This window comes from Cetorhinus maximus, unplaced genomic scaffold (genome assembly GCF_964194155.1).
Source record: "Cetorhinus maximus unplaced genomic scaffold, sCetMax3.hap1.1 HAP1_SCAFFOLD_603, whole genome shotgun sequence".
Taxonomy (NCBI): Eukaryota; Metazoa; Chordata; class Chondrichthyes; order Lamniformes; family Cetorhinidae; genus Cetorhinus; species Cetorhinus maximus.
The window spans coordinates 76,035-100,565 of record NW_027596545.1 but is presented as its reverse complement, the minus strand read 5'-3'; the positions used below and the strand labels follow the sequence as shown (position 1 = coordinate 100,565).

The window sequence follows — 24,531 nt, the reverse complement described above, 5'->3', positions numbered from 1 at the left end:
TGATTTCCCATCTGTACCTAACCCGGGATCACTGGACAGTGATCAGGGGCAGAAAACCTGGCTGATTTCCCCTCTCTCTCTAACCCAGGGATCATTGGAAAGAGATCAGGAGCAAGAACGCAGGCTGATTTCCCCTCTGTCTCTCTAACCCAGACATCACTGGACAGTCATCGGGAGCAGGAACCCTGGTTGATTTCACATCTCCATCTAACCCAGGGATCACTGGACAGTGATCAGGAGCAGGAACCCTGCCTGATTCCCCGTCTCTCTCTAACCCAGGGATCACTGGACAGTGATCAGGAGCAGGAACCCTGGCTGATTTCCCCTCTCTCTCTAACCCAGGGATCACTGGACAGTGATCAGGAGCAGGAACCCTGGCTGATTTCCCCTCTCTCTCTAACCCAGGGATCACTGGACAGTGATCAGGAGCAGGAACCCTGGCTTATTTCCTCTCTCTCTCTAACCCATGGACCACTGGACAGTGATCAGGAGCAGGAACCCTGGCTGATTCCCCCTCTCTCTCTAACCCAGGGATCACTGGACAGTGATCAGGAGCAGGAACCCTGCCTGATTCCCTCTCTCTCTCTAACCCAGGGACCACTGGACAGTGATCAGGAGCAGGAACCCTGTGTGATTTCCTCTATCTCTCTAACCCAGGAACCACTGTACAGTGATCAGGAGCAGGAACCCTGCCTGATTCCCTCTCTCACTCTCTCTCACTCCCTCTCACTCTCTCTCACCCTCTCTCACCCTCTCTCACTCTCTCTCACTCTCTCTCACCCTCCCTCACCCTCTCTCACTCTCTCTCACCCTCTCTCACTCTCTCTCACCCTCTCTCACCCTTTCTCACCCTCTCTCACCCTCTCTCACCCTCTCTCACCCTCTCTCACTCTCTCTCACTCTCTATGACCCAGACATCACAGTACAGTGATCGGGAGCAGGAACCCTGGCTGATTTCCAATCTCCATCTAACCCAGAGACCACTGGACAGTGATAAGGAGCAGGAACCCTGGCTGATTTCCACAGTCAATCTAACCCGGGGATTCACTGGACAGTGATAAGGAACAGGGGTCCTGGCTGATATCTCCTCTCTCTCTAAACCCAGGTGCCCACAGGACAGTGATCAGGGCCACGAGTCCTGTCGGATATCCCTTCTGTCTCTCTCTATCTCTCTCTAGCCCAGGGATCACATTACAGTGATCGGGAGCAGGAACCCTGGATAGATTTCCCTCTCTCTCTGCCCCAGGGATCACTAGACAGTGATCAGGAGCAGGAACCCTGGCTGATTTCCCCTCTCTCTCTCTAACCCAGGGATCACTGGACAGTGATCAGGAGCAGGAAACCTGGCTGATTTCCCCTCTCTCTCTCTAACCCAGGGATCACTGGACAGTGATCAGGAGCAGGAACCCTGGCTGATTTCCCCAATCACTCTAACCCAGGGATCACTGGACAGTGATCAGGAGCAGGAACCCTGGCTGATTTCCCCTCTCTCTCTCTAACCCAGGGATCACTGGACAGTGATCAGGAGCAGGAACCCTGGCTGATTTCCCCTCTCTCTCTCTAACCTAGGGGTCACTGGACAGTGATCAGGAGCAGGAACCCTGGCTGATTCCCCCAATCTCTCTCTCTAACCCAGGGATCACTGGACAGTGATCAGGAGCAGGAACCCTGGCTGATTTCCTCTCTCTCTCTCTAACCCAGGGATCACTGGACAGTGATCAGGAGCAGGAACCCTGGCTGATTTCCCCTCTCTCTCTCTAACCCAGGGATCACTGGACAGTGATCAGGAGCAGGAACCCTGGCTGATTTACCCTCTCTCACTAACCCAGGTATCACTAGACAGTGATCAGGAGCAGGATCTCTGGCTGAATTCCCGCTCTCTTCTTATCCCAGGTATCACTGGATAGTGATCAGGAGCAGGAACCCTGGCTGATTTCTCCTCTCTATCTCTAACCCAGGGATCACTGGACAGTGATCAGGAGCAGGAACCCTGGCTGATTTCTCCTCTCTATCTCTAACCCAGGGATCACTGGACAGTGATCAGGAGTTGGAAACCTGGCTGATTTCCTCTCTCTTTCTAACCCAGGGATCACTGGGCAGTGATCACGAGCAGGAACCTTGGCTGATTTCCCCTCTCTCTTTCTTACCCAGGGATCACTGGACAGTGATCGGGAGCAGGAACCTTGGCTGATTTCCACTCTCTCTCTAACCCAGTGATCACTGGACAGTGATCAGGAGCAGTTTTGATCTCCCTCTAGTGTCCGAACATTGCCAGGGCAGGTACAGGACATTGATAAGGAGTAAAGCTCCATCAACACTCTACACATCCAACGCATCAAACCCACCTTCCTATGATTTCCCCAACTCCCACTTTCTCCCCATGATCCTCAATCCCACCTGCTCCTCATATCCTTCATTCCCACCTTACGACACATCCCTCAATCCCAGCATCTCCCAGTATCCCTCAATCCCACCTTCTCCCCATATCCCTCAATCCCACCTTCTCCCCATATCACTCAATCCCACCTTCTCTCCATATCCCTCAATCCCACCTTCTCCCCGTATCCCTCAATCCCACCTTCTCCCCATATCCCTCAATCCCACCTTCTCCCCACGCCCCTTAATCTCACCATCTCCCCATATCCCTCAATCCCACCTTCTCCCCATACCCCTCAATCCCACCTTCGCCCCACGCCCCTCATTCCCACCTTCTCCCCACGCCCCTCAATCCCACCTTCTCCCAACGCCCCTCAATCCCACCTTCTCCCCATATCCCTCAATCCCACCTTCTCCCCATATCCCTCAATCCCACCATCTCCCCGTATCACTTAATCGCACCATCTCTCCATATCCCTCAATCCCACCTTCTCTCCATATCCCTCAATCCCACCTTCTCTCCAAATCCCTCAATCCCACCTTCTCTCCATATCCCTCAATCCCAGCATCTCCCCGTATCCCTCAATCCCACCTTCTCCCCATATCCCTCAATCCCAACATCCCCCCCACGCCCCTCAATCCCTCCTTCTCTCCATATCCCTCAATCCCACCTTCTCACCATTACGTGTGTTTTGGACACTATCATTTTTTGCCTCCATTTCTATTCACCTTCAGGTGAAGCACAGATTCTGTCTTTGAAACTGGATAAGGTTATTCCCTGGAAACTGGCTCCATTTTTCCGAGATGAAGGATCTCTCAGCACTCCGCCCTGTACGGAGAATGTCGTTTGGACTGTTATGGAGTGCCCCATGTCTATGAGTATCTCACAGGTACAGTTCTGTTAGCAACCCTCCGCACGTCCGCGACAGAGACCAAGGGAGAGATCGATGCATTGGGGTAACTTCAGATCATGTGGAGAGAGGAACAGGAGGAGGCCATTCAACCCCTCCAGCCTGATGTCTCTTCCAATCGGCCATGGCTCTGAACCCCCAGATTTTCAGCAGAGGGTCCGATGATCTTCTCCTGCCCCGAGAGACAGGTCAGGCATTTACCGACCTCACTGAGTGAGACTCAGTGCAGAGGAAGACTCTGGCTCATTCCAGGGAGTTTGTGGAGAGCCCACCTGAGATAACACAGCCTGATGTACACCATTGCATCGAGGTGGTCACAGACACCATGTTCCCAAAGACGTGGAATATCATCACCTTCCTACAGGATAACCACAGTCGAATGGATACAGCCTATGGGTAGCCTATGCTCATGTGTTAAGGGGTGATCGTGCTAACCACTCGCTCTATAAACAGGTCATTTCATGAAATGCACTCAACTCCTCCTCAGCTCCTCAACTCCTCCTCACCTCCTCAACTCCTCCTCACCTCCTCAACTCCTCCTCACTGAACTGGACTAGCCATGTAAATACTGTGGCTACAAACGCAGTTCAGCGGTTGGGAATCCTGTGGTCAGTAACTCACCTCCTGTCTCCCCAAAGCCTGTCCACCATCTACAAGGCAACAAGTCAGGAGTGTGATGGGATACTCCCCACTTGCCTGGATGAGTGCAGCTCCCACAACACTCAAGAAGCTCGACACCGTCCAGGACAAAGCAGCCCCGCTTGATTGGCACCACATCCACAAACATTCACTCCCTCCACCAACCCAGCATCCAAGGGTTTCACTACCTCCACTCTCCAAGACCTCGTCATGAGGGACCTCGCTTGAGGGCGCAGGCGGAGGCAGAGAGTGTGCGCAGGGCGCCGGCAGTCGGAGGGCTGCTGGAGACCATGACCATGCTGGGTCGAAACCAGATGATGAGCCTCTGGGGTTGTCCGTTAGGCGTCAGATGCTGGATGTGCAGTGGGATGTCCGGGAGGATCTGGTGGAGATCCGTGTGGGTCTGAGTGCCAGGCTCTCTGCTGTGGAGGAGTCCATGTGAAGCATGATCACTGCGTTAACCCTCACGGCCGAGCACCCTGACTCCTCCATTGAGAGAGCGGCCACTCTCATGGAGAGGCAGCTCCAGCGACAGAATCAGGGGTTCCTGGGGTTGCGCTCGGACCTGCAAGCCCTCAACACAGTCACTGACGTCAGGTGGTCAGTGCCCGTGTGGGAGATGGATGAGGCACCCAGTATCCCAGTGAGGTGCCCGTCCATCAATGGTGAGCCGGGAGGTGCAGAACGACCTCGCGTTGGCGCACAAGCTGTCTGACATCTCTGCGGGCTCCTCTGTGACCTTCAGAGCCACTGGCATTGGGTGTCCACCCACACAGTCAGAGCTGATCCCAGTCCCACTCGTCTGTCCAAATGGAGGTCACTGTCTCCCTGGAGAGACGAAGCCTCCTTCGGCACTGCACCTCGGACATATTGAGGTAGCTGCATCGCCGCCTGGAAACTCTGGCAGCAGGATAGCAGTGCTCTCTGCGGACCCTTCCGCCTTAGACTACCAGCTGGCCCTGCTCTCCTTGTGCCAGCGCCTCTCCTCCCCACAGGTACCCTCCCCTTGAAGCTGCATTGGGATACCCGGCCTCCTCTCCCTTCTGCCCCTCTCTCCCTCCTCAGGGGGTGTGCGCCCAGCGGAGACCACAATCCCCATTCCCAGGGTGATGGAAGGCTGCCTGGTACCTGGAAGGTTCCCACACGGTCTGAATCCTCCGGGGTCCTTGGAGACACCAATGAGGCCTGAAATGAAGCCTGGAAATGCTCAGAATGAAACCCCGAATGGAGATGAAGCTACCAAGTACCAAAAACACACCAACAGCAAACGATCTACTGAACCCCTCCCGACTCGCGCTGGCAATGCTGCTGACCCTTTTTATCCCACCCGTGGAGGAGGGTTTTGAAATTGTCGGCTGCCCACCTGCCCGTTTTGCCCATGCGACAAGGGCAAAATCGCACTCAGGCAACGCGGAATCGGATTTTAACGGCTTAAGTGACCTTTTAATTGATGGCGGGTGGGTTTTTTTCTGACTTTTCTCTCTTTCTAACTGGACTCCTGTTGCTAGGTAACAGCACAGTTTTTTTTTCTACCTTGTGCTTGTGAGACCTTCCCTTCAAGTGTCGTAAAACCTCATTAGTAATGCAGGTATACAAACAGAGCTTAGAGATGCAATCTCCACTGAAAAATGAAACTGGGCCACTGGTTTCATCTTTTATCCCACAAATAGAGAAAAATATACATTAAACTATCTCTAGATCCTAACACCTTGAGCTAACTGACCCCTCCTGGACCATATAGAGTCCAGGATACAATCCCCGCTCGGATCACTTCCAGCCATGTCTGTGAGCAATGCTTCGTTCAACTTTGACCTTTCTCCTCGTCTGACCTCCTGGTTAAACCACTCAGTGAGAGACATGCTCAGTTCCTGTCTCCACAAACTGTGCTGAAACCACAAGTGCTGGGCCATGACCAGGTCTCCACTTCACCTGTGTCTCTCCCCTATCTCATCTGCTCCATGAAACTGATTCTCTGTTTATATCTCGCTCTCTCATTCCCCCCACCACCAGCCATCCCAATCGCTCACCAGGGCAGTCTCTCTGTCACATCCAGGACCAACAACCCTCCCTATCTCTACAACTAACTCCAGCCCCTACAACACCCACTATCTCTAAAACCTCTTCCAGCCGCTACAACCCCCGCAATCTCTGAAGTCTCCTCCAGCCCCTACAACACCCCCTATCTCTGAAGCCTCCTCCTGTCCCTACAACTCTCCCTATCTCTATAACCTCCTCCAGATCCTACAACCCTCCCTATCTCAGCAACATCCTCCAGATCCTACAACCCTCCCTATCTCTGTAACCTCCTCCAGATCCTACAACCCTCCCTATCTCTGTAACCTCCTCCAGCCCCTACAACCCTCCCTATCTCTGTAACCCCCTCCAGCCCCTACAACCCTCCCTATCTCGGTAACCTCCTCCAGCCCCTACAAAGTCTCTCTGTCTCATTAACCCTCCTCCAGCCCCTATAAACCCTCCCTGTCTCTGTAACATTCTCCAACCCCAACAACCATCCCTGTCTCTGTAACCTCCTCCAGCCCCTACAACCCTCCCTATCTCGGAAAACTCCTCCAGCCCCTACAAACCCTCCCTGTCTCTGTAAACCTCCTCCAGCCCCTACAAACCCTCCCTGTCTCTGTAACCTTCTCCAGCCCCTACAACCCTCCCTATCTCTGTAACCTCCTCCAGCCCCTACAACCCTCCCTATCTCTGTAACCTCCTCCAGCCCCTACAACCCTCCCTATCTCTGTAACCTCCTCCAGCCCCTACAACCCTCCCTATCTCTGTAACCTCCTCCAGCCCCTACAACCCTCCCTATCTCTGTAACCTCCTCCAGCCCCTACAACCCTTCCTATCTCTGTAACCTCCTCCAGCCCATACAACCCTCCCTATCTCTGTAACCTCCTCCAGCACCTCTTGTTTACACACGAATCGGGGTTCCAGGAAGTACAGTGCACCGAAGGGTGGTGCACGTTTCTCATTGTGTGGGTTAAACAAACTATCACAAAATGTAGGTGCAGCTCAGAGCCAGGTACTGGTCACGTACAAGATCAGAAATGAGAAAATCAGAGTGAGGTCCATTTCCAGGAATGTGAAAGTTTAATGCATCAAATGTGGAGATTATCCAAGATGAGGTGGTTCATTTACGTTTACCTCCTGATAGGCTGTGAGTATTTACACACTGACTGCAAACCTCAAAAGATTCCGTCCCTTAACTTTGAGGTGGTTATCTTTACAACATTTTGGTGTCTATCTCACTGGGTTTTACTTTCCCTCTCTCTCTCTCGTAAACGTGACTCTGAAACTGGTGGGTTTGGGACCTGCACAGTGACAAGTCCAGACAGACATCCCCAGGCATTTTCTGATGGGGGTTCATACGGACTCGAAACGTTAACCTGGCTCCACTCTCCACACACGCTGCCACATCTGCTGAGTTATTCCAGCATCTTCCGTCTTTATTTCACATTTCCATCATCAGCAGGATTATGCTGCCTGTACTGAGGGAGTGCAGCACTGTCGGAGAGTCAGTGCTGAGGGAGTGCAGCACTGTCGGAGGGACAGTACTGAGAGAGTGCTGCACTGTCGGAGGGACAGTATTGAGGGAGTGCCGCACTGTCGGACGGAAAGTACTGAGGGAGTGCAGCACAGTCGGAGAGTCAGTGCTGAGGGAGTGCAGCACTGTCGGAGGGACAGTACTGAGGGAGCGCCGCACTGTCGGAGGGTCAGTACTGGGGGAGTGCTGCACTGTCAGTGGGTCAGTACTGAGGGAGTGCCGCACTGTCAGAGGGTCAGTACTGAGGGAATGCAGCTCTGTCAGTGGGTCAGTACTGAGGGAGTGCCGCACTTTCGGAGGGTCAGTACTGAGGGAGTGCTTCCTTGTAGAAGGGCCAGGAATCATTGGACACTGCACTGCAATGCACTATCTCTGTAACCTTCCTCCAGACCCTACAACCGTCCCTATCTCTGTAACCTCCTTCAGCCCCTCTTGTTTACACACGAATCGGGGTTCCAGGAAGTACAGTGCACCAAAGGATTGTGCACGTTTCTCAGTGTGTGGGTTAAACAAACTATCACAAAATGTAGGTGCAGCTCAGAGCCAGGTACTGGTCACGTACAAGATCGGAAATGAGAAAATCAGAGTGAGGTCCATTTCCAGGACTGTGAAAGTTTATTGCATCAAATGTGGAGATTATGCAAGATGAGGTGGTTCATTTACGTTTACCTCCTGATAGGCTGTGAGTATTTACACACTGACTGCAAACCTCAAAAGAATCCGTCCCTTAACTTTGAGGTGGTTATCTTTACAACATTTTGGTCTCTATCTCACTGGGTTTTACTGTCCCTCTCTCTCTCTCGTAAACGTGACTCTGAAACTGGTGGGTTTGGGACCTGCACAGTGACAAGTCCAGACAGACATCCCCAGGCATTTTCTGATGGGGGTTCATACGGACTCGAAACGTTAACCTGGCTCCACTCTCCACACACGCTGCCACATCTGCTGAGTTATTCCAGCATCTTCCGTCTTTATTTCACATTTCCATCATCAGCTGGATTATGCTGCCTGTACTGAGGGAGTGCAGCACTGTCGGAGGGACAGTACTGAGGGAGTGCCGCACTGTCGGAGGGTCAGTACTGAGGGAGTGCAGCACTGTCGGAGGGTCAGTACTGAGGGAGTGCAGCACTGTCGGAGGGTCAGTACTGAGGGAGTGCCGCACTGTCGGAGGGTCAGTACTGAGGGAGTGCCGCACTGTCGGAGGGCCAGTACTGAGGGAGTGCAGCACTGTCGGGGGAAAGTACTGAAGGAGTGCTGCACTGTCGGAGGGACAGTACTGAGGGAGTGCTGCACTGTCGGATTGACAGTATTTAGGAAGAGCAGCACTTTCGGTGGGTCAGTACTGAGGGAGCGCCGCACTGTCGGAGGGTCAGTACTGAGGGAGCGCCGCACTGTCGGAGGGTCAGTACTGAGGGAGTGCTGCACTGTCAGTGGGTCAGTACTGAGGGAGTGCTGCACTGTCAGTGGGTCAGTACTGAGGGAGTGCTGCACTGGCGGAGGGTCAGTACTGAGGGAGTGCTGCACTGACATTGGGTCAGTACTGAGGGAGTGCCGCACTGTCAGAGGGTCAGTACTGAGGGAGCGCTCCACTGTCAGAGGGTCAGCACTGAGGGAGTGCTGCACTGTCGGAGGGTCAGTACTGAGGGAGTGCTGCACTGTCGGAGGGTCAGTACTGAGGCAGCACCGCACTGTCGGAGGTTCAGTATTGAGGGAGTGCCGCACTGTCGGACGGAAAGTACTGAGGGAGTGCAGCACTGTCGGAGAGTCAGTAGGTCAGTACTGAGGGAGTGCCGCACTGTCAGAGGGTCAGTACTGAGGGAATGCAGCTCTGTCAGTGGGTCAGTACTGAGGGAGTGCCGCACTTTCGGAGGGTCACTACTGAGGGAGTGCTTCCTTGTAGAAGGGCCAGGAATCAGTGGACACTGCACTGCAATGCACTATCTCTGTAACCTTCCTTCAGACTCTACAGCCCTCCATATCTCTGTAACCTCCTCCAGCCCCTACAACACTCCCTATCTCTGTAACCTCCTCCAGCCCCTCTTGTTTACACACGAATCGGGGTTCCAGGAAGTACAGTGCACCGAAGGATTGTGCACGTTTCTCAGTGTGTGGGTTAAACAAACTATCACAAAATGTAGGTGCAGCTCAGAGCCAGGTACTGGTGACGTACAAGATCGGAAATGAGAAAATCAGAGTGAGGTCCATTTCCAGGAATGTGAAAGTTTATTGCATCAAATGTGGAGATTATCCAAGATGAGGTGGTTCATTTACGTTTACCTCCTGATAGGCTGTGAGTATTTACACACTGACTGCAAACCTCAAAAGAATCCGTCCCTTAACTTTGAGGTGGTTATCTTTACAACATTTTGGTCTCTATCTCACTGGGTTTTACTGTCCCTCTCTCTCTCTCGTAAACGTGACTCTGAAACTGGTGGATTTGGGACCTGCACAGTGACAAGTCCAGACTGACATCCCCAGGCATTTTCTGATGGGGGTTCATACGGACTCGAAACGTTAACCTGGCTCCACTCTCCACACACGCTGCCACATCTGCTGAGTTATTCCAGCATCTTCCGTCTTTATTTCACATTTCCATCATCAGCTGGATTATGCTGCCTGTACTGAGGGAGTGCAGCACTGTCGGAGGGACAGTACTGAGGGAGTGCCGCACTGTCGGAGGGTCAGTACTGAGGGAGTGCAGCACTGTCGGAGGGTCAGTACTGAGGGAGTGCAGCACTGTCGGAGGGTCAGTACTGAGGGAGTGCCGCACTGTCGGAGGGTCAGTACTGAGGGAGTGCCGCACTGTCGGAGGGCCAGTACTGAGGGAGTGCAGCACTGTCGGGGGGACAGTACTGAAGGAGTGCTGCACTGTCGGAGGGGCAGTACTGAGGGAGTGCTGCACTGTCGGATTGACAGTATTGAGGAAGAGCAGCACTTTCGGTGGGTCAGTACTGAGGGAGCGCCGCACTGTCGGAGGGTCAGTACTGAGGGAGTGCTGCACTGTCAGTGGGTCAGTACTGAGGGACTTCTGCACTGTCAGTGGGTCAGTACTGAGGGAGTGCTGCACTGGCGGAGGGTCAGTACTGAGGGAGTGCTGCACTGTCGGAGGGTCAGTACTGAGGGAGTGCTGCACTGTCAGTGGGTCAGTACTGAGGGAGTGCTGCAATGTCAGTGTGTCAGTACTGAGGGAGTGCTGCACTGTCGGAGGGTCAGTACTGAGGGAGTGCTGCACTGACAGTGGGTCAGTACTGAGGGAGTTCCGCACTGTCGGAGGGTCAGTACTGAGGGAGCGCTCCACTGTCAGAGGGTCAGCACTGAGGGAGTGCTGCACTGTCGGACGGTCAGTACTGAGGCAGCACTGCACTGTCGGAGGTTCAGTACTGAGGGAGTGCCGCACTGTCGGAAAGTCAGTACTGAGGGACTGCTTCCTTGTAGAAGGGCCAGGAATCAGTGGACACTGCACTGCAATGCACTATCTCTGTTACCTCCTCCAGCCCCTACAACACTCCCTATCTCTGAAACCTCCTCCAGCCCCTCTTGTTTACACACGAATCGGGGTTCCAGGAAGTACAGTGCACCGAAGGATTTTGCACGTTTCTCAGTGTGTGGGTTAAACAAACTATCACAAAATGTAGGTGCAGCTCAGAGCCAGGTACTGGTGACGTCCAAGATCGGAAATGCGAAAATCAGAGTGAGGTCCATTTCCAGGAATGTGAAAGTTTATTGCATCAAATGTGGAGATTATCCAAGATGAGGTGGTTCATTTACGTTTACCTCCTGATAGGCTGTGAGTATTTACACACTGACTGCAAACCTCAAAAGAATCCGTCCCTTAACTTTGAGGTGGTTATCTTTACAACATTTTGGTGTCTATCTCACTGGGTTTTACTGTCCCTCTCTCTCTCTCGTAAACGTGACTCTGAAACTGGTGGGTTTGGGACCTGCACAGTGACAAGTCCAGACAGACATCCCCAGGCATTTTCTGATGGGGGTTCATACGGACTCGAAACGTTAACCTGGCTCCACTCTCCACACACGCTGCCACATCTGCTGAGTTATTCCAGCATCTTCCGTCTTTATTTCACATTTCCATCATCAGCAGGATTATGCTGCCTGTACTGAGGGAGTGCAGCACTGTCGGAGGGTCAGTACTGAGGGAGTGCCGCACTGTCGGAGGGTCAGTGCTGAGGGAGTGCAACACTGTCGGAGGGACAGTACTGAGGGAGTGCAGCACTATCGGAGGGTCAGTACTGGGGGAGTGCTGCACTGTCAGTGGGTCAGTACTGAGGGAGTGCTGCACTGTCAGAGGGTCAGTACTGAGGGAATGCAGCTCTGTCAGTGGGTCAATACTGAGGGAGTGCCGCACTGTCGGAGGGTCAGTACTGAGGGAGTGCTTCCTTGTAGAAGGGCCAGGATTCAGAGAACACTGCACTTCAATGCACTATCTCTGTAACCTTCCTTCAGACGCTACAACCCTTGCTATATCTGACACCTCCACCAGACTGTACAATTCTCCCTATCTCTGTAACCTCCTCCAGCCCCTACAACCCTCCCTATCTCTGTAACCTCCTCCAGCCCCTACGACCCTCCCTATCTCTGTAACCTCCTCCAGCCCCTACAACCCTCCCTATCTCTGTAACACTCCTACGACCCTCTGAGATCTCTGCGTTCCTCCAATTCCGGCCACTTGACCATCCCCCCATTCCCATCGCTCCACCATCGGCGGCCGTGCCTTCAGCTGCCTGGGGTCCCCTGAGCTCTGGAATTCCCTCCCTAAACCTCTCCACCTGTTTCCCTCCTGTCCGACTGCCTTTCCAATCTCTCTCTCTCTCTCTCTTTGAGCGATCTCTCCCTGAAATCCCCTTCTGTCTTTCCGTGTCATGGTGGGTTTCTGATACAAACTGTCACTGCTGTGAGGCGTTGGCTCATTGTGTTGTTGTGGAAGAGACTGTATCACTGGGACTTGTCTCTCTCTCTCTCTCTGATTCACAGCACAGGGACTGGTCACCTCCCTGGTCAGCGATGGGGAAAGCTGTGGGATCCACACGGGTGGCAATGGGCTGGATATGGAAGAGAACTCGGCCGCGTATTGGTTCACACGGAGTGAAGATTGGGACAACTTGGCGATCGAGTGTTTGAATGAAGAACTGAAGAGAAACAAGACATTCATGAATGTTTGGGATTTGGCAAGAAAGTTTTGGAATGGGCGCACCATTCCCCACGGTCTCCTTAAGGAGCACATGATCGTGGTCACTATGTACACCCATAATGGACCATTGTACAAGGCATTTAACGATGAGGTTCATGAATATGGAAATATCAACATATACAACTCCAAATTTAAACTGAAGGGTTTCCACTATCTCCTAACCATCGCTCTCCAGGTATTGAGAGATCATTCCAAACAGTTACACGCTTATCGCGGGTTGAACATTCCCAAGTCTGGGAGATGGGGCCAGGAGATGAGGTTTGGGAGATTCGCCTCCACCTCCCTCAAGAGAAGAGTGGCCGAGGGATTTGGAAACAGGACTTTCTTTGTGCTAAACACGGCTTACGGTGTTAATATCCGCAATTACTCGTTCTTTAAGAGGGAAGATGAGATCTTAATCCCACCCTACGAGAAGTTTGAGATTGTAAAGGCCGAGGGCTCAGGGGGAAACTGCAACTTCACCCTCCGCTCGGGAGGCTACGAGGGAGTTGAGGTGGGGCTGGAGAGGGACGGTAGTGACTGTCTGAGAGTTTACCGGGAGACCCTACCCTAGTGGGCCGGGTTTCTGATCGCCTTGGGGATCTTGGTCACTCTGGGGGGGTTAGGTGCATTTCTCTACAAGGGCTTCTCCCAGGAATAGATTCCAATTTCCCAACATCTCCCCGACCCTCAACCCCCATCCAATACTCCTCAAACACCCTCAAACCCTCCCCAACTCCCCAAACCTTAACCCCCATCCCTCCCCTCACACACCCTCAACCCCTCCCCACCTCCCCAACCCTCAACCCCCATCACTCCCCTCACACAACCTCAAACCCTCCCCACCTCCCCAACCCTCAACCCCCATCCCTCCACTCACACACCCTCAACCCCTCCTCACCTCCCCAACCCTCAACCCCCATCTCTCCTCTCACACACCCTCAAACCCTCCCCAACCTCGCACACCATCAACCCCCATCCCTCCCCTCAACCCCTCCCCACCTCCCCTTACCTTCAATCCCCATCCCTCCACTCACATACCCTCAACCCCTCCCCACCTCCCCAACGCTCAACCCCCATCCCTCCCCTCCCACACGCTCAACCACTCCCCACCTCCCCAACCCTCAACCACCATCCCTCCCCTCACACAACCTCAACCCCTCCCCACCTCCCCAACCCTCAACCCCCATCCCTCCCCTCAACCCCTCCACAACCCTCAACCCCGATCCCTCCCCTCACACACCCTCAACCCCTCCCCACCTCCACAACCCTCAACCCCCATCCTCCCCTCAAACACCCTCAACACCTCCCCACCTCCCCAACCCTCAATCCCCATCCCTCCCCTCACACACCCTCAACCCCTCCCCACCTCCGCAACCCTCAACCCCCATCCCTCCCCTCACACACCCTCAACCCCTCCCCACCTCCCCAACCCTCAACTCCCATCCCTCCCCTCACACACCCTCAACCCCTCCCGACCTTCCCAACCCTCAACCCCCATTCCTCCCCTCACACACCCTCAACTACTCACCACCTCCCCAACCCTCAACCCCCATCCCTCCCCTCACACACCCTCAACCCCTCCCCACCTCCCCAAACCTCAACCCCCATCCCTCCCCTCAATCCCTCCCCACCTCCCCAACCCTCAACCCCCATCCCTCCCCTCACACACCCTCAACCCCTCCCCACCTCCCCAACCCTCAACCCCCATCCCTCCCCTCAACCCCTCCCTACCTCCGCATCCCTCAACCCCCATCCCTCCCCTCACACACCCTCAACCCCTCCCCACATCCCCAACCATCAACCCCCATCCATCCCCTCAACCCCACCCTTCATCCCCAACACTCAACCCCCATCCTTCCACTCACACACCCTCAATCCCTCCCCACCTCCGCAACCCTCAACCCCCCTCCCTCCCCTCACACACCCTCAACCCCTCCCCAACCTCGCACACCATCAACCCTCACGCGCCTAATGATCTAAACTCTGCCCTCATAATCCCTAACCATGTTCCCCGCATGGCAAACGATCAGGTCTGAGGGGCTGAATGGCCTCCTCCTCTTGCTATCTGTGCAAACTGTATATTAAGGTCATGTTTGATAGATTGACAGTGTTTTAAATGTTGAATTAACAATGTTGACCTCAAATTAAAATAATTTGTGCTCTATCCTTTTCACAAGCAATATTTCAATAAAAACTAACGAGCAACTATCCAAATATCTCTGATCATTGTAACTTATTGGAATCTTGCTGTGCACACTCTATACGTTGAACTGGTGAAGTGGGCAGGCAGATGGCAATTGCAGGTTAACGTAGAGAGTGAAGTGGTTCATTTTGGGAGGAAGAATTTGGAGAGACAATATCAAATAAAGGGTACAATTCTAAAGGGGGTCAGGGTGAGTGAGCGGGTAATAAAGCAGACAGTATCCTGGGCTTTATTAATAGGGGTATAGATTACAAGGGCAGGGAGGTTATGTTAAACGTGTTTAAAACACTGGCTCAGCCTCAGCAAGAGAATTGTGTCCAGTTCCAGGCATCACACTTCAGGGAGGATGAAAAAGGCTTCAGGGAGAGGGCAGAAAAGATTCAGAGAATGGTTCCAGGGATGAGGAAATTCAGGAATGGGAGATCAAAGGACAGTGATCAGGAGCAGGAACCCTGGCTGATTTCCCCTCTGTCTCTAACCCCAGGATGACAGGACAGTGATCAGGAAAAGGAATCCAGGCTGATTTCCCATCTCACTCAAATCCAGGGATCACTACACAGTGGATCAGAAGCAGGAACACTGGGTGATTTCCCCCCTCTCTCTCTCTAACCCAGGGATCACTGGACAGTGATCAGGAGCAGGAACCCTGCTGATTTCCTCTCTCTCTCTCTAACCCAGGGATCACTGGACAGTGATCAGGAGCAGGAACCCTGGTTGATTTACCCTCTGACTCTAAACCCGGGATCACTGGACAGTGATCAGGAGCAGGAACCCTGGCTGATTTCCCCTCTCTCTCTCTAACCCAGGGATCACTGGACAGTGATCAGGAGCAGGAACCCTGGCTGATTTCCTCTCTCTCTCTCTAACCCAGGGATCACTGGACAATGATTGGGAGCAGGAACCCTGGCTGATTTCCCCTCTCTCTCTCTAACCCAGGGATCACTGGACAGTGATCAGGAGCAGGAACCCTGGCTGATTTCCTCTCTCTCTCTCTAACCCAGGGATCACTGGACAGTGATCAGGAGCAGGAACCCTGGCTGATTTCCCCTCTCTCTCTCTAACTCAGGGATCACTTGACAGTGATCAGGAGCAGGAACCCTGGCTGATTTCCCCTCTCTCTCTCTAACTCAGGGATCACTTGACAATGATCGGGAGCAGGAACCCTGGCTGATTTTCCCATTTCCATCTAACACCGGTACCACTGGTCAGTGATCAGGCAAAGGAACCCTGGCTGATTTCCCCTCTGTCTCAAACCCCAGGATCACTGGACAGTGATCAGGCAAAGGAATCCTGGCTGATTTCCCATCTCCATCTTACACAGGAACAACTGGACAGTGATCAGGAGCAGGAACCCTGGCTGATTTCCCCTCTCTCTCTCTCTCTAACCCAGGGATCACTGGACAGTGATCAGGAGCAGGAACCCTGGCTGATTTCCCCTCTCTCTCTCTCTCTAACCCAGGGATCACTGGACAGTGATAAGGAGCAGGAACCCTGGCTGATTTCCCCTCTCTCTCTCTCTCTAACCCAGGGATCACTGGACAGTGATCAGGAGCAGGAAACCTGGCTGATTTCCTGTCTCACTCTAACCCAGTGATCACTGGACAGTGATCAGGAGCAGGAACCCTGGCTGATTTCACCTCTCTCTCTCTCTCTAACCCAGGGATCACTGGACAGTGATAAGGAGCAGGAACCATGGCTGATTTCACCTCTCTCTCTCTCTCTAATCCAGGGATCACTGGACAGTGATAAGGAGCAGGAACCCTGGCTGATTTCACCTCTCTCTCTCTCTCTAACCCAGGGATCACTGGACAGTGATAAGGAGCGGGGGCCCTGGTTGATTTCTCCTCTTAACTTTAACCCAGGTATCACTGGACAGTGATCAGAACAGGAACACTGGCTGATTTCCCTTTCTGTCTCTTTCTCTCTCTCTGACCCAGATATTAGAGGACAGTGCTCGGGATGATTTCCGCTCTGTCTCTAGCCCTGGGATCACTGGACAGTGATCAGGAGCAGGAACCCGGGCTGATTTCCCCTCTCTCTCTAACCCAGGGATTACTGGTCATTGATCAGGAAAAGGAAGCCTGGCTGATTTCCCGTCTCTCTCTAACCCATTACACAGTGTTCAAGAGCAGGAACCCTGGCTGATTTCCCCTCTCTCTCTAACCCAGGGATCACTGGACAGTGATCAGGAGCAGGAACCCTGGCTGATTTCCCCTCTCTTTCTAACCCAGGGATCACTGATCATTGATCAGGAAAAGGAAGCCTGGCTGATTTCCCGTCTCTCTCTAACCCATTACACAGTGTTCAAGAGCAGGAACCCTGGATGATTTCCTGTCTCTGTCTCTGTCTCTGTCTCTGTCACTCTGTGCCAGACATCACTGGACAGTGATCAGGAGCAGGAACACTGGCTGCTTACCCATCTCCATCTAACACAGGTACCACTGGACAGTGATCAGGAGCAGGAACCCTGGCTGATTTCCACCCTCTCTCTAACCCGGGATCACTGGACAGTGATCAGGAGCAGGAACCCTGGCTGATTTCCCCTCTCTCTCTCTAACCCGGGATCACTGGACAGTGATCAGGAGCAGGAACCCTGGCTGATTTCACCTCTCTCTCACTCTCTAACCCAGGGATCACTGGACAGTTTTAAGGAGCGGGGGCCCTGGTTGATTTCTCTTCTCTAACTTTAACCCAGGTATCACTGGACAGTGATCAGAACAGGAACACTGGCTGATTTCCCTTTCTGTCTCTTTCTGTCTCTCTGACGCAGACATTAGAGGACAGTGATCGAGATGATTTCCCCTCTCTTTCTAACCCAGGGATCACTGGTCATTGATCAGGAAAAGGAAGCCTGGCTGATTTCCCGTCTCTCTCTAACCCATTACACAGTGTTCAAGAGCAGGAACCCTGGATGATTTCCTGTCTCTGTCTCTGACTCTGTCTCTGTCTCTGTCTTTGTCACTCTGTGCCAGACATCACTGGTCACTGATCAGGAGCAGGAACCCTGGCTGCTTTCCCATCTCCATCTAACACAGTTACCACTGGACAGTGATCAGGAACAGGAACCCTGGCTGATTTCCCCTCTGTATCTAACCCGGGATCACTGGACAGTGATCAAGGGCAGAAAACCTGGCTGATTTCCCCTCTCTCTCTAACCCAGGGATCATTGGACAGTCATCGGGAGCAGGAACCCTGGTTGATTTCACATCTCCATCTAACCCAGGGATCACTGGACAGTGATCAGGAGCAGGAACCCTGGCTGATTTCCCCTCTCTCTCTCTAACCCAGGGATCACTGGACAGTGATCAGGAGCAGGAACCCTGGCTAATTTCCCCTCTCTCTCTCTAACTCAGGGATCACTGGAAAGTTATCACGAGAAGGAACCCTGGCTGATTTACCCTCTCTCTCTAACCCGGGATCACCGGGCAGTGATCAGGAGCAGGAACCCTGGGTGATTCCCCCTCTCTCTCTAACCCAGGGATCACTGGACAGTGATCAGGAGCAGGAACCCTGGCTGATTTCCTCTCTCTCTCTCTAACCCATGGACCACTGGACAGTGATCATGAGCAGGAACCCTTGCTGATTCCCCCTCTCTCTCTAACCCAGGGATCACTGGACAGTGATCAGGAGCAGGAACCCTGCCTGATTCCCTCTCTCTCTCTAACCCAGGGATCACTGGACAGTGATCAGGAGCAGGAACCCTGGCTGATTCCCCCTCTCTCTCTAACCCAGGGACCACTGTACAGTGATCAGGAGCAGGAACCCTGCCTGTTTCCCTCTCTCACTCTCTCTCACTCTCTCTCACTCTCTCTCACCCTCTCTCACCCTCTCTCACTCTCTCTCACTCTCTCTCACCCTCCCTCACCCTCTCTCACCCTCTCTCACCCTCTCTCACTCTCTCTCACCCTCTCTCACCCTTTCTCACCCTCTCTCACCCTCTCTCACCCTCTCTCACCCTCTCTCACTCTCTCTCACTCTCTATGAGTCAGACATCACTGTACAGTGATCGGGAGCAGGAACCCTGGCTGATTTCCAATCTCCATCTAACCCAGAGACCACTGGACATTGATAAGGAGCAGGAACCCTGGCTGATTTCCCCAGTCAATCTAACCCGGGGATTCACTGGACAGTGATAAGGAACAGGGGTCCTGGCTGATATCTCCTCTCTCTCTAAACCCAGGTGCCCACAGGACAGTGATCAGGGCCACGAGTCCTGTCGAATATCCCTTCTGTCTCTCTCTATCTCTCTCTAGCCCAGGGATCACATTACAGTGATCGGGAGCAGGAACCCTGGATAGATTTCCCTCTCTCTCTAACCTAGGGATCACTGGACAGTGATCAGGAGCAGGAACCCTGGCTGATTTCCCCACTCCCTCCAACTAGGGATCACTGGACAGTGATCAGGAGCAGGTACCCTGGCTTATTTCCCCTTTCGATCCAACCCAGTGTTCATTAAACAGTGATAAGTAGCAGGAGCACTGGCTGGTTTCACATCTCTCTCTCTAACCCAGGGCTCATTGGACAGTGATCAGGAGTAGGAAACCTGGCTGATTTCCCCACTTGCTCTAACCCGGGGATTCACTGGACAGTGATAAGGAGCAGGGGTCCTGGCTGATAGCTCCTCTCTCTCTATCTCTCTCTAGCCCAGGGATCACATTACAGTGATGGGGAGCAGTAACCCTGGCTGATTTACACTCTCTCTCTCTAACCTACTGACCACTGGACAGTGATCAGGAGCAGTAACCCTGGCTGATTTACACTCTCTCTCTCTAACCTACTGACCACTGGACAGTGATCAGGAGCAGGAACCCTGGCTGATTTCCCCTCTCTCTCTAACCCAGGGATCACTGGACAGTGATCAGGAGCAGGAACCCTGGCTGATTTACACTCTCTCTCTCTAACCTACTGACCACTGGACAGTGATCAGGAGCAGGAACCCTGGCTGATTTCCCCTCTCTCTCTAACCCAGGGATCACTGGACAGTGATCAGGAGCAGGAACCCTGGCTGATTTACACTCTCTCTCTCTAACCTACTGACCACTGGACAGTGATCAGGAGCAGGAACCCTGGCTGATTTCCCCTCTCTCTCTAACCCAGACATAACTGGACAGTGATCAGGAGCAGTAACCCTGGCTGATTTACACTCTCTCTCTCTAACCTACTGACCACTGGACAGTGATCAGGAGCAGGAACCCTGGCTGATTTCCCCTCTCTCTCTAACCCAGACATCACTGGACAGTGATCAGGAGCAGGAACCCTGGCTGATTTCCCCTCTCTCTCTAACCCAGACATCACTGGACAGTGATCAGGAGCAGGAGACCTGGCTGATTTCCCCTCTATCTCTCTAACCCAGGGATCACTGGACAGTGATCAGGAGCAGGAACCCTGGCTGATTTCCCCTCTCTCTCTCTAACCCAGGGATCACTGGACAGTGATCAGGAGCAGGAACGGTAGCTGATTTCCTCTCTCTCTAACCCAGGTATCACTAGACAGTGATCAGGAGCAGGATCTCTGGCTGAATTCCCGCTCTCTTCTTATCCCAGGTATCACTGGATAGTGATCAGGAGCAGGAACCCTGGCTGATTTCCCCTCTCTCTCTAACCCAGGGATCACTGGACAGTGATCAGGAGTTGGAAACCTGGCTGATTTCCTCTCTCTTTCTAACCCAGGGATCACTGGGCAGTGATCACGAGCAGGAACCCTGGCTGATTTCCCCTCTTTCTTTCTAACCCAGGGATCACTGGACAGTGATCAGGAGCAGGAACCCTGGCTGATTTCCTCTCTCTCTCTAACCCAGTGATCACTAGACAGTGATCAGGAGCAGGATCTCTGGCTGAATTCCCGCTCTCTTCTTATCCCAGGTATCACTGGATAGTGATCAGGAGCAGGAACCCTGGCTGATTTCCCCTCTCTCTCTAACCCAGGGATCACTGGACAGTGATCAGGAGTTGGAAACCTGGCTGATTTCCTCTCTCTTTCTAACCCAGGGATCACTGGGCAGTGATCACGAGCAGGAACCCTGGCTGATTTCCCCTCTTTCTTTCTAACCCAGGGATCACTGGACAGTGATCAGGAGCAGGAACCCTGGCTGATTTCCTCTCTCTCTCTAACCCAGTGATCACTGGACAGTGATCAGGAGCAGTTTTGATCTCCCTCTAGTGTCCCAACATTGCCAGGGCAGGTACAGGACAGTGATAAGGAGTAAAGCTCCATCAACACTCAGCACATCCAACGCATCAAACCCACCTTCCTATGATTTCCCCAACTCCCACTTTCTCCCCATGATCCTCAATCCCACCTGCTCCTCATATCATTCATTCCCACCTTACGACACATCCCTCAATCCAAGCATCTCCCAGTATCCCTCAATCCCACCTTCTCCCCGTATCCCTCAATCCCACCTTCTCCCCATATCCCTCAATCCCACCTTCTCCCCATATCTCTCAATCCCACCTTCTCTCCATATCCCTCAATCCCACCTTCTCCCCATATCCCACAATCCCACCTTCTCTCCATATCCCTCAATCCCATCTTCTCCCCGTATCCCTCAATCCCACCTTCTCCCCATATCCCTCAATCCCACCTTCTCCCCATATCCTTCAATCCCACCTTCTCCCCACGTCCCTCAATCTCACCTTCTCCCCATATCCCTCAATCCCACCTTCTCCCCATATCCCTCAATCCCACCTTCGCCCCACGCCCCTCATTCCCACCTTCTCCCCACGCCCCTCAATCCCACCTTCTCCCAACGCCCCTCAATCCCACCTTCTCCCCATATCCCTCAATCCCACCTTCTCCCCATATCCCTCAATACCACCTTCTCCCCGTATCCCTCAATCCCACCATCTCTCCATATCCCTCAATCCCACCTTCTCTCCATATCCCTCAATCCCACCTTCTCTACAAATCCCTCAATCCCACCTTCTCTCCATATCCCTCAATCCCAGCATCTCCCCGTATCCCTCAATCCCACCTTCTCCCCATATCCCTCAATCCCAACTTCCCCCCCACGCCCCTCAATCCCTCCTTCTCTCCATATCCCTCAATCCCACCTTCTCACCATTACGTGTGTTTTGGACACTATCATTTTTTGCTTCCATTTCTGTTCACCTCCAGGTGAAGCACAGATTCTGTCTTTGAAACTGGATAAGGTTATTCCCTGCAAACTGGCTCCATTTTTCCGATATGAAGGATCTCTCAGCACTCCGCCCTGTACAGAGAATGTCGTTTGGACTGTAATGGAGTGCCCCATGTCTATGAGTATCTCACAGGTACAGTTCTGTTAGCAACCCTCCGCACGTCCGCGACAGAGACCAAGGGAGAGATCGATGCATTGGGGTAACTTCAGATCATGTGGAGAGAGGAACAGGAGGAGGCCATTCAGCCCCTCCAGCCTGATGTCTCTTCCATTCGGCCACGGCTCTTAACCCCAAGATTTCCAGCAGAGGGTCCGATGATCTTCTCCTGCCCCGAGAGACAGGTCTGGCATTTACCGACCTCACTGAGTGAGACTCAGTGCAGAGGAAAACTCTGGCTCATTCCAGGCAGTTTGTGGAGAGCTCACATGAGATAACACAGCCTGATGTACACCATTGCATCGAGGTGGTCACAGACACCATGTTCCCAAAGACGTGGAATATCATCACCTTCCTACAGGATAACCACAGTCGAATGGATACAGCCTATGGGTAGCCTATGCTCATGTGTTAAGGGGTGATCGTGCTAACCACTCACTCTATAACCAGGTCATTGCTTGAAATGCACTCAAATCCTCCTCACCTCCTCAACTCCTCCTCACCTCCTCAACTCCTCCTCACCTCCTCAACTCCTCCTCACCTCCTCAACTCCTCATCAGCCCCTCAACTCCTCCTCGCCTCCTCAACTCCTCCTCACCTCCTCAACTCCTCCTCACTGAACTGGACTAGCCATGTAAATACTGGGGCTACAAACGCAGTTCAGGGGTGGGGAATCCTGTGGTCAGTAACTCACCTCCTGTCTCCCCAAAGCCTGTCCACCATCTACAAGGCACAAGTCAGGATTGTGATGGGATACTCCCCACTTGCCTGGATGAGTGCAGCTCCCACAACACTCAAGAAGCTTGACACCGTCCAGGACAAAGCAGCCCCGCTTGATGGGCACCCCATCCACAAACATTCACTCCCTCCACCATCCCAGCATCCGAGGGTTTCCAACCTCCAATCTCCAAGACCTCGTCTTGAGGGCACTCGCTTGAGGGGGCAGGCGGAGGCAGAGAGTGTGCGCTGGGCGCCGGCAGTCGGAGGGCTGCTGGAGACCATGACCATGCTGGGTCGAAACCAGATGATGAGCCTCTGGGGTTGTCCGTTAGGCGGCAGATGCTGGATGTGCAGTGGGATGTCCGGGAGGATCTGGTGGAGATCCGTGTGGGTCTGAGTGCCAGGCTCTCTGCTGTGGTGGAGTCCATGTGGAGCATGATCACTGCGTTGACCCTCACGGCCGAGCGCCCTGACTCCACCATTGAGAGAGCGGCCACTCACATGGAGAGGCAGCTCCAGCGACAGAATCAGGGGTTCCTGGGGATGCGCTCGGACCTGCAAGACCTCAACACAGGCACTGACCTCAGGTGGTCAGTGCCCGTGTGGGAGATGGATGAGGCACCCAGTATCCCAGTGAGGTGCCCGTCCATCAATGGTGAGCCGGGAGGTGCAGAACGACCTCGCGTTGGTGCACAAGCTTGTCTGACATCTCTGCGGGCTCCTCTGTGACCTTCAGAGCCACTGGCATTGGGTGTCCACCCACACAGTCAGAGCTGATCCCAGTCCCACTCATCTGTCCAAATGGAGGTCACTGTCTCCCTGGAGAGACGAAGCCTCCTTCGGCACTGCACCTCGGACATATTGAGGTAGCTGCATCGCCGCCTGTAAACTCTGGCAGCAGGATAGCAGTGCTCTCTGCGGACCCTTCCGCCTTAGACTACCAGCTGGCCCTGCTCCCCTTGTGCCAGCGCCTCTCCTCCCCACAGGTACCCTCCCCTGGAAGCTGCATTGGGATATCCGGCCTCCTCTCCCTTCTGCCCCTCTCTCCCTCCTCAGGGGGTGTGCGCCCAGCGGAGACCACAATCCCCATTCCCAGGGTGATGGAAGGCTGCCTGGTACCCGGAAGGGTCCCACACGGTCTGAATCATTCTGGGGCCCTTGGAGACACCAATGAGGCCTGAAATGAAGCCTGGAAATGCTCAGAATGAAACCCCGAATGGAGATGAAGCTACCAAGTACCAAAAACACACCAACAGCAAACGATCTCCTGAACTCCTCACGACTCGCGCTGGCAATGCTGCTGACCCTTTTCATCCCACCCGTGGAGGAGGGTTTTGAAATTGTCGGCTGCCCACCTGCCCGTTTTGCCCATGCGACAAGGGCAAAATCGCACTCAGGCAACGCGGAATCGGATTTTAACGGCTTAAGTGACCTTTTAATTGATGGCGGGCGGGTTTTTTTCTGACTTTTCTCTCTTTCTAACTGGACTCCTGTTGCTAGGTAACAGCACAGTTTTTTTTTCTACCTTGTGCTTGTGAGACCTTCCCTTCAAGTGTCGTAAAACCTCATTAGTAATGCAGGTATACAAACAGAGCTTAGAGATGCAATCTCCACTGAAAAATGAAACTGGGCCACTGGTTTCA

The 24,531-nt window shown here is 53.3% G+C and overlaps 1 protein-coding gene across 1 annotated transcript; it reads left to right on the top strand.

The window, feature by feature from the left end:
- The first annotated feature begins 7,028 nt into the window (after positions 1-7,028).
- On the top strand, positions 7,029-13,241 carry LOC144674276 (GPI-linked NAD(P)(+)--arginine ADP-ribosyltransferase 1-like). The gene is made up of 2 exons (XM_078535703.1): positions 7,029-7,092; positions 12,472-13,241. Exons 1-2 carry the CDS (start codon positions 7,029-7,031, stop codon positions 13,239-13,241), a joined length of 834 nt encoding a protein of 277 aa, XP_078391829.1.
- The last annotated feature ends 11,290 nt before the right edge of the window (positions 13,242-24,531 follow it).

Bases quoted from the DNA above. Each gene is read 5' to 3' on its own strand.
- LOC144674276 (XM_078535703.1), top strand. From the start codon at position 7,029: ATGCATCAAATGTGGAGATTATCCAAGATGAGGTGGTTCATTTACGTT. The intron at 7,093-12,471 runs GTGAGTATTTAC...TCTGATTCACAG, and splicing joins CGTTTACCTCCTGATAGGCT to CACAGGGACTGGTCACCTCC.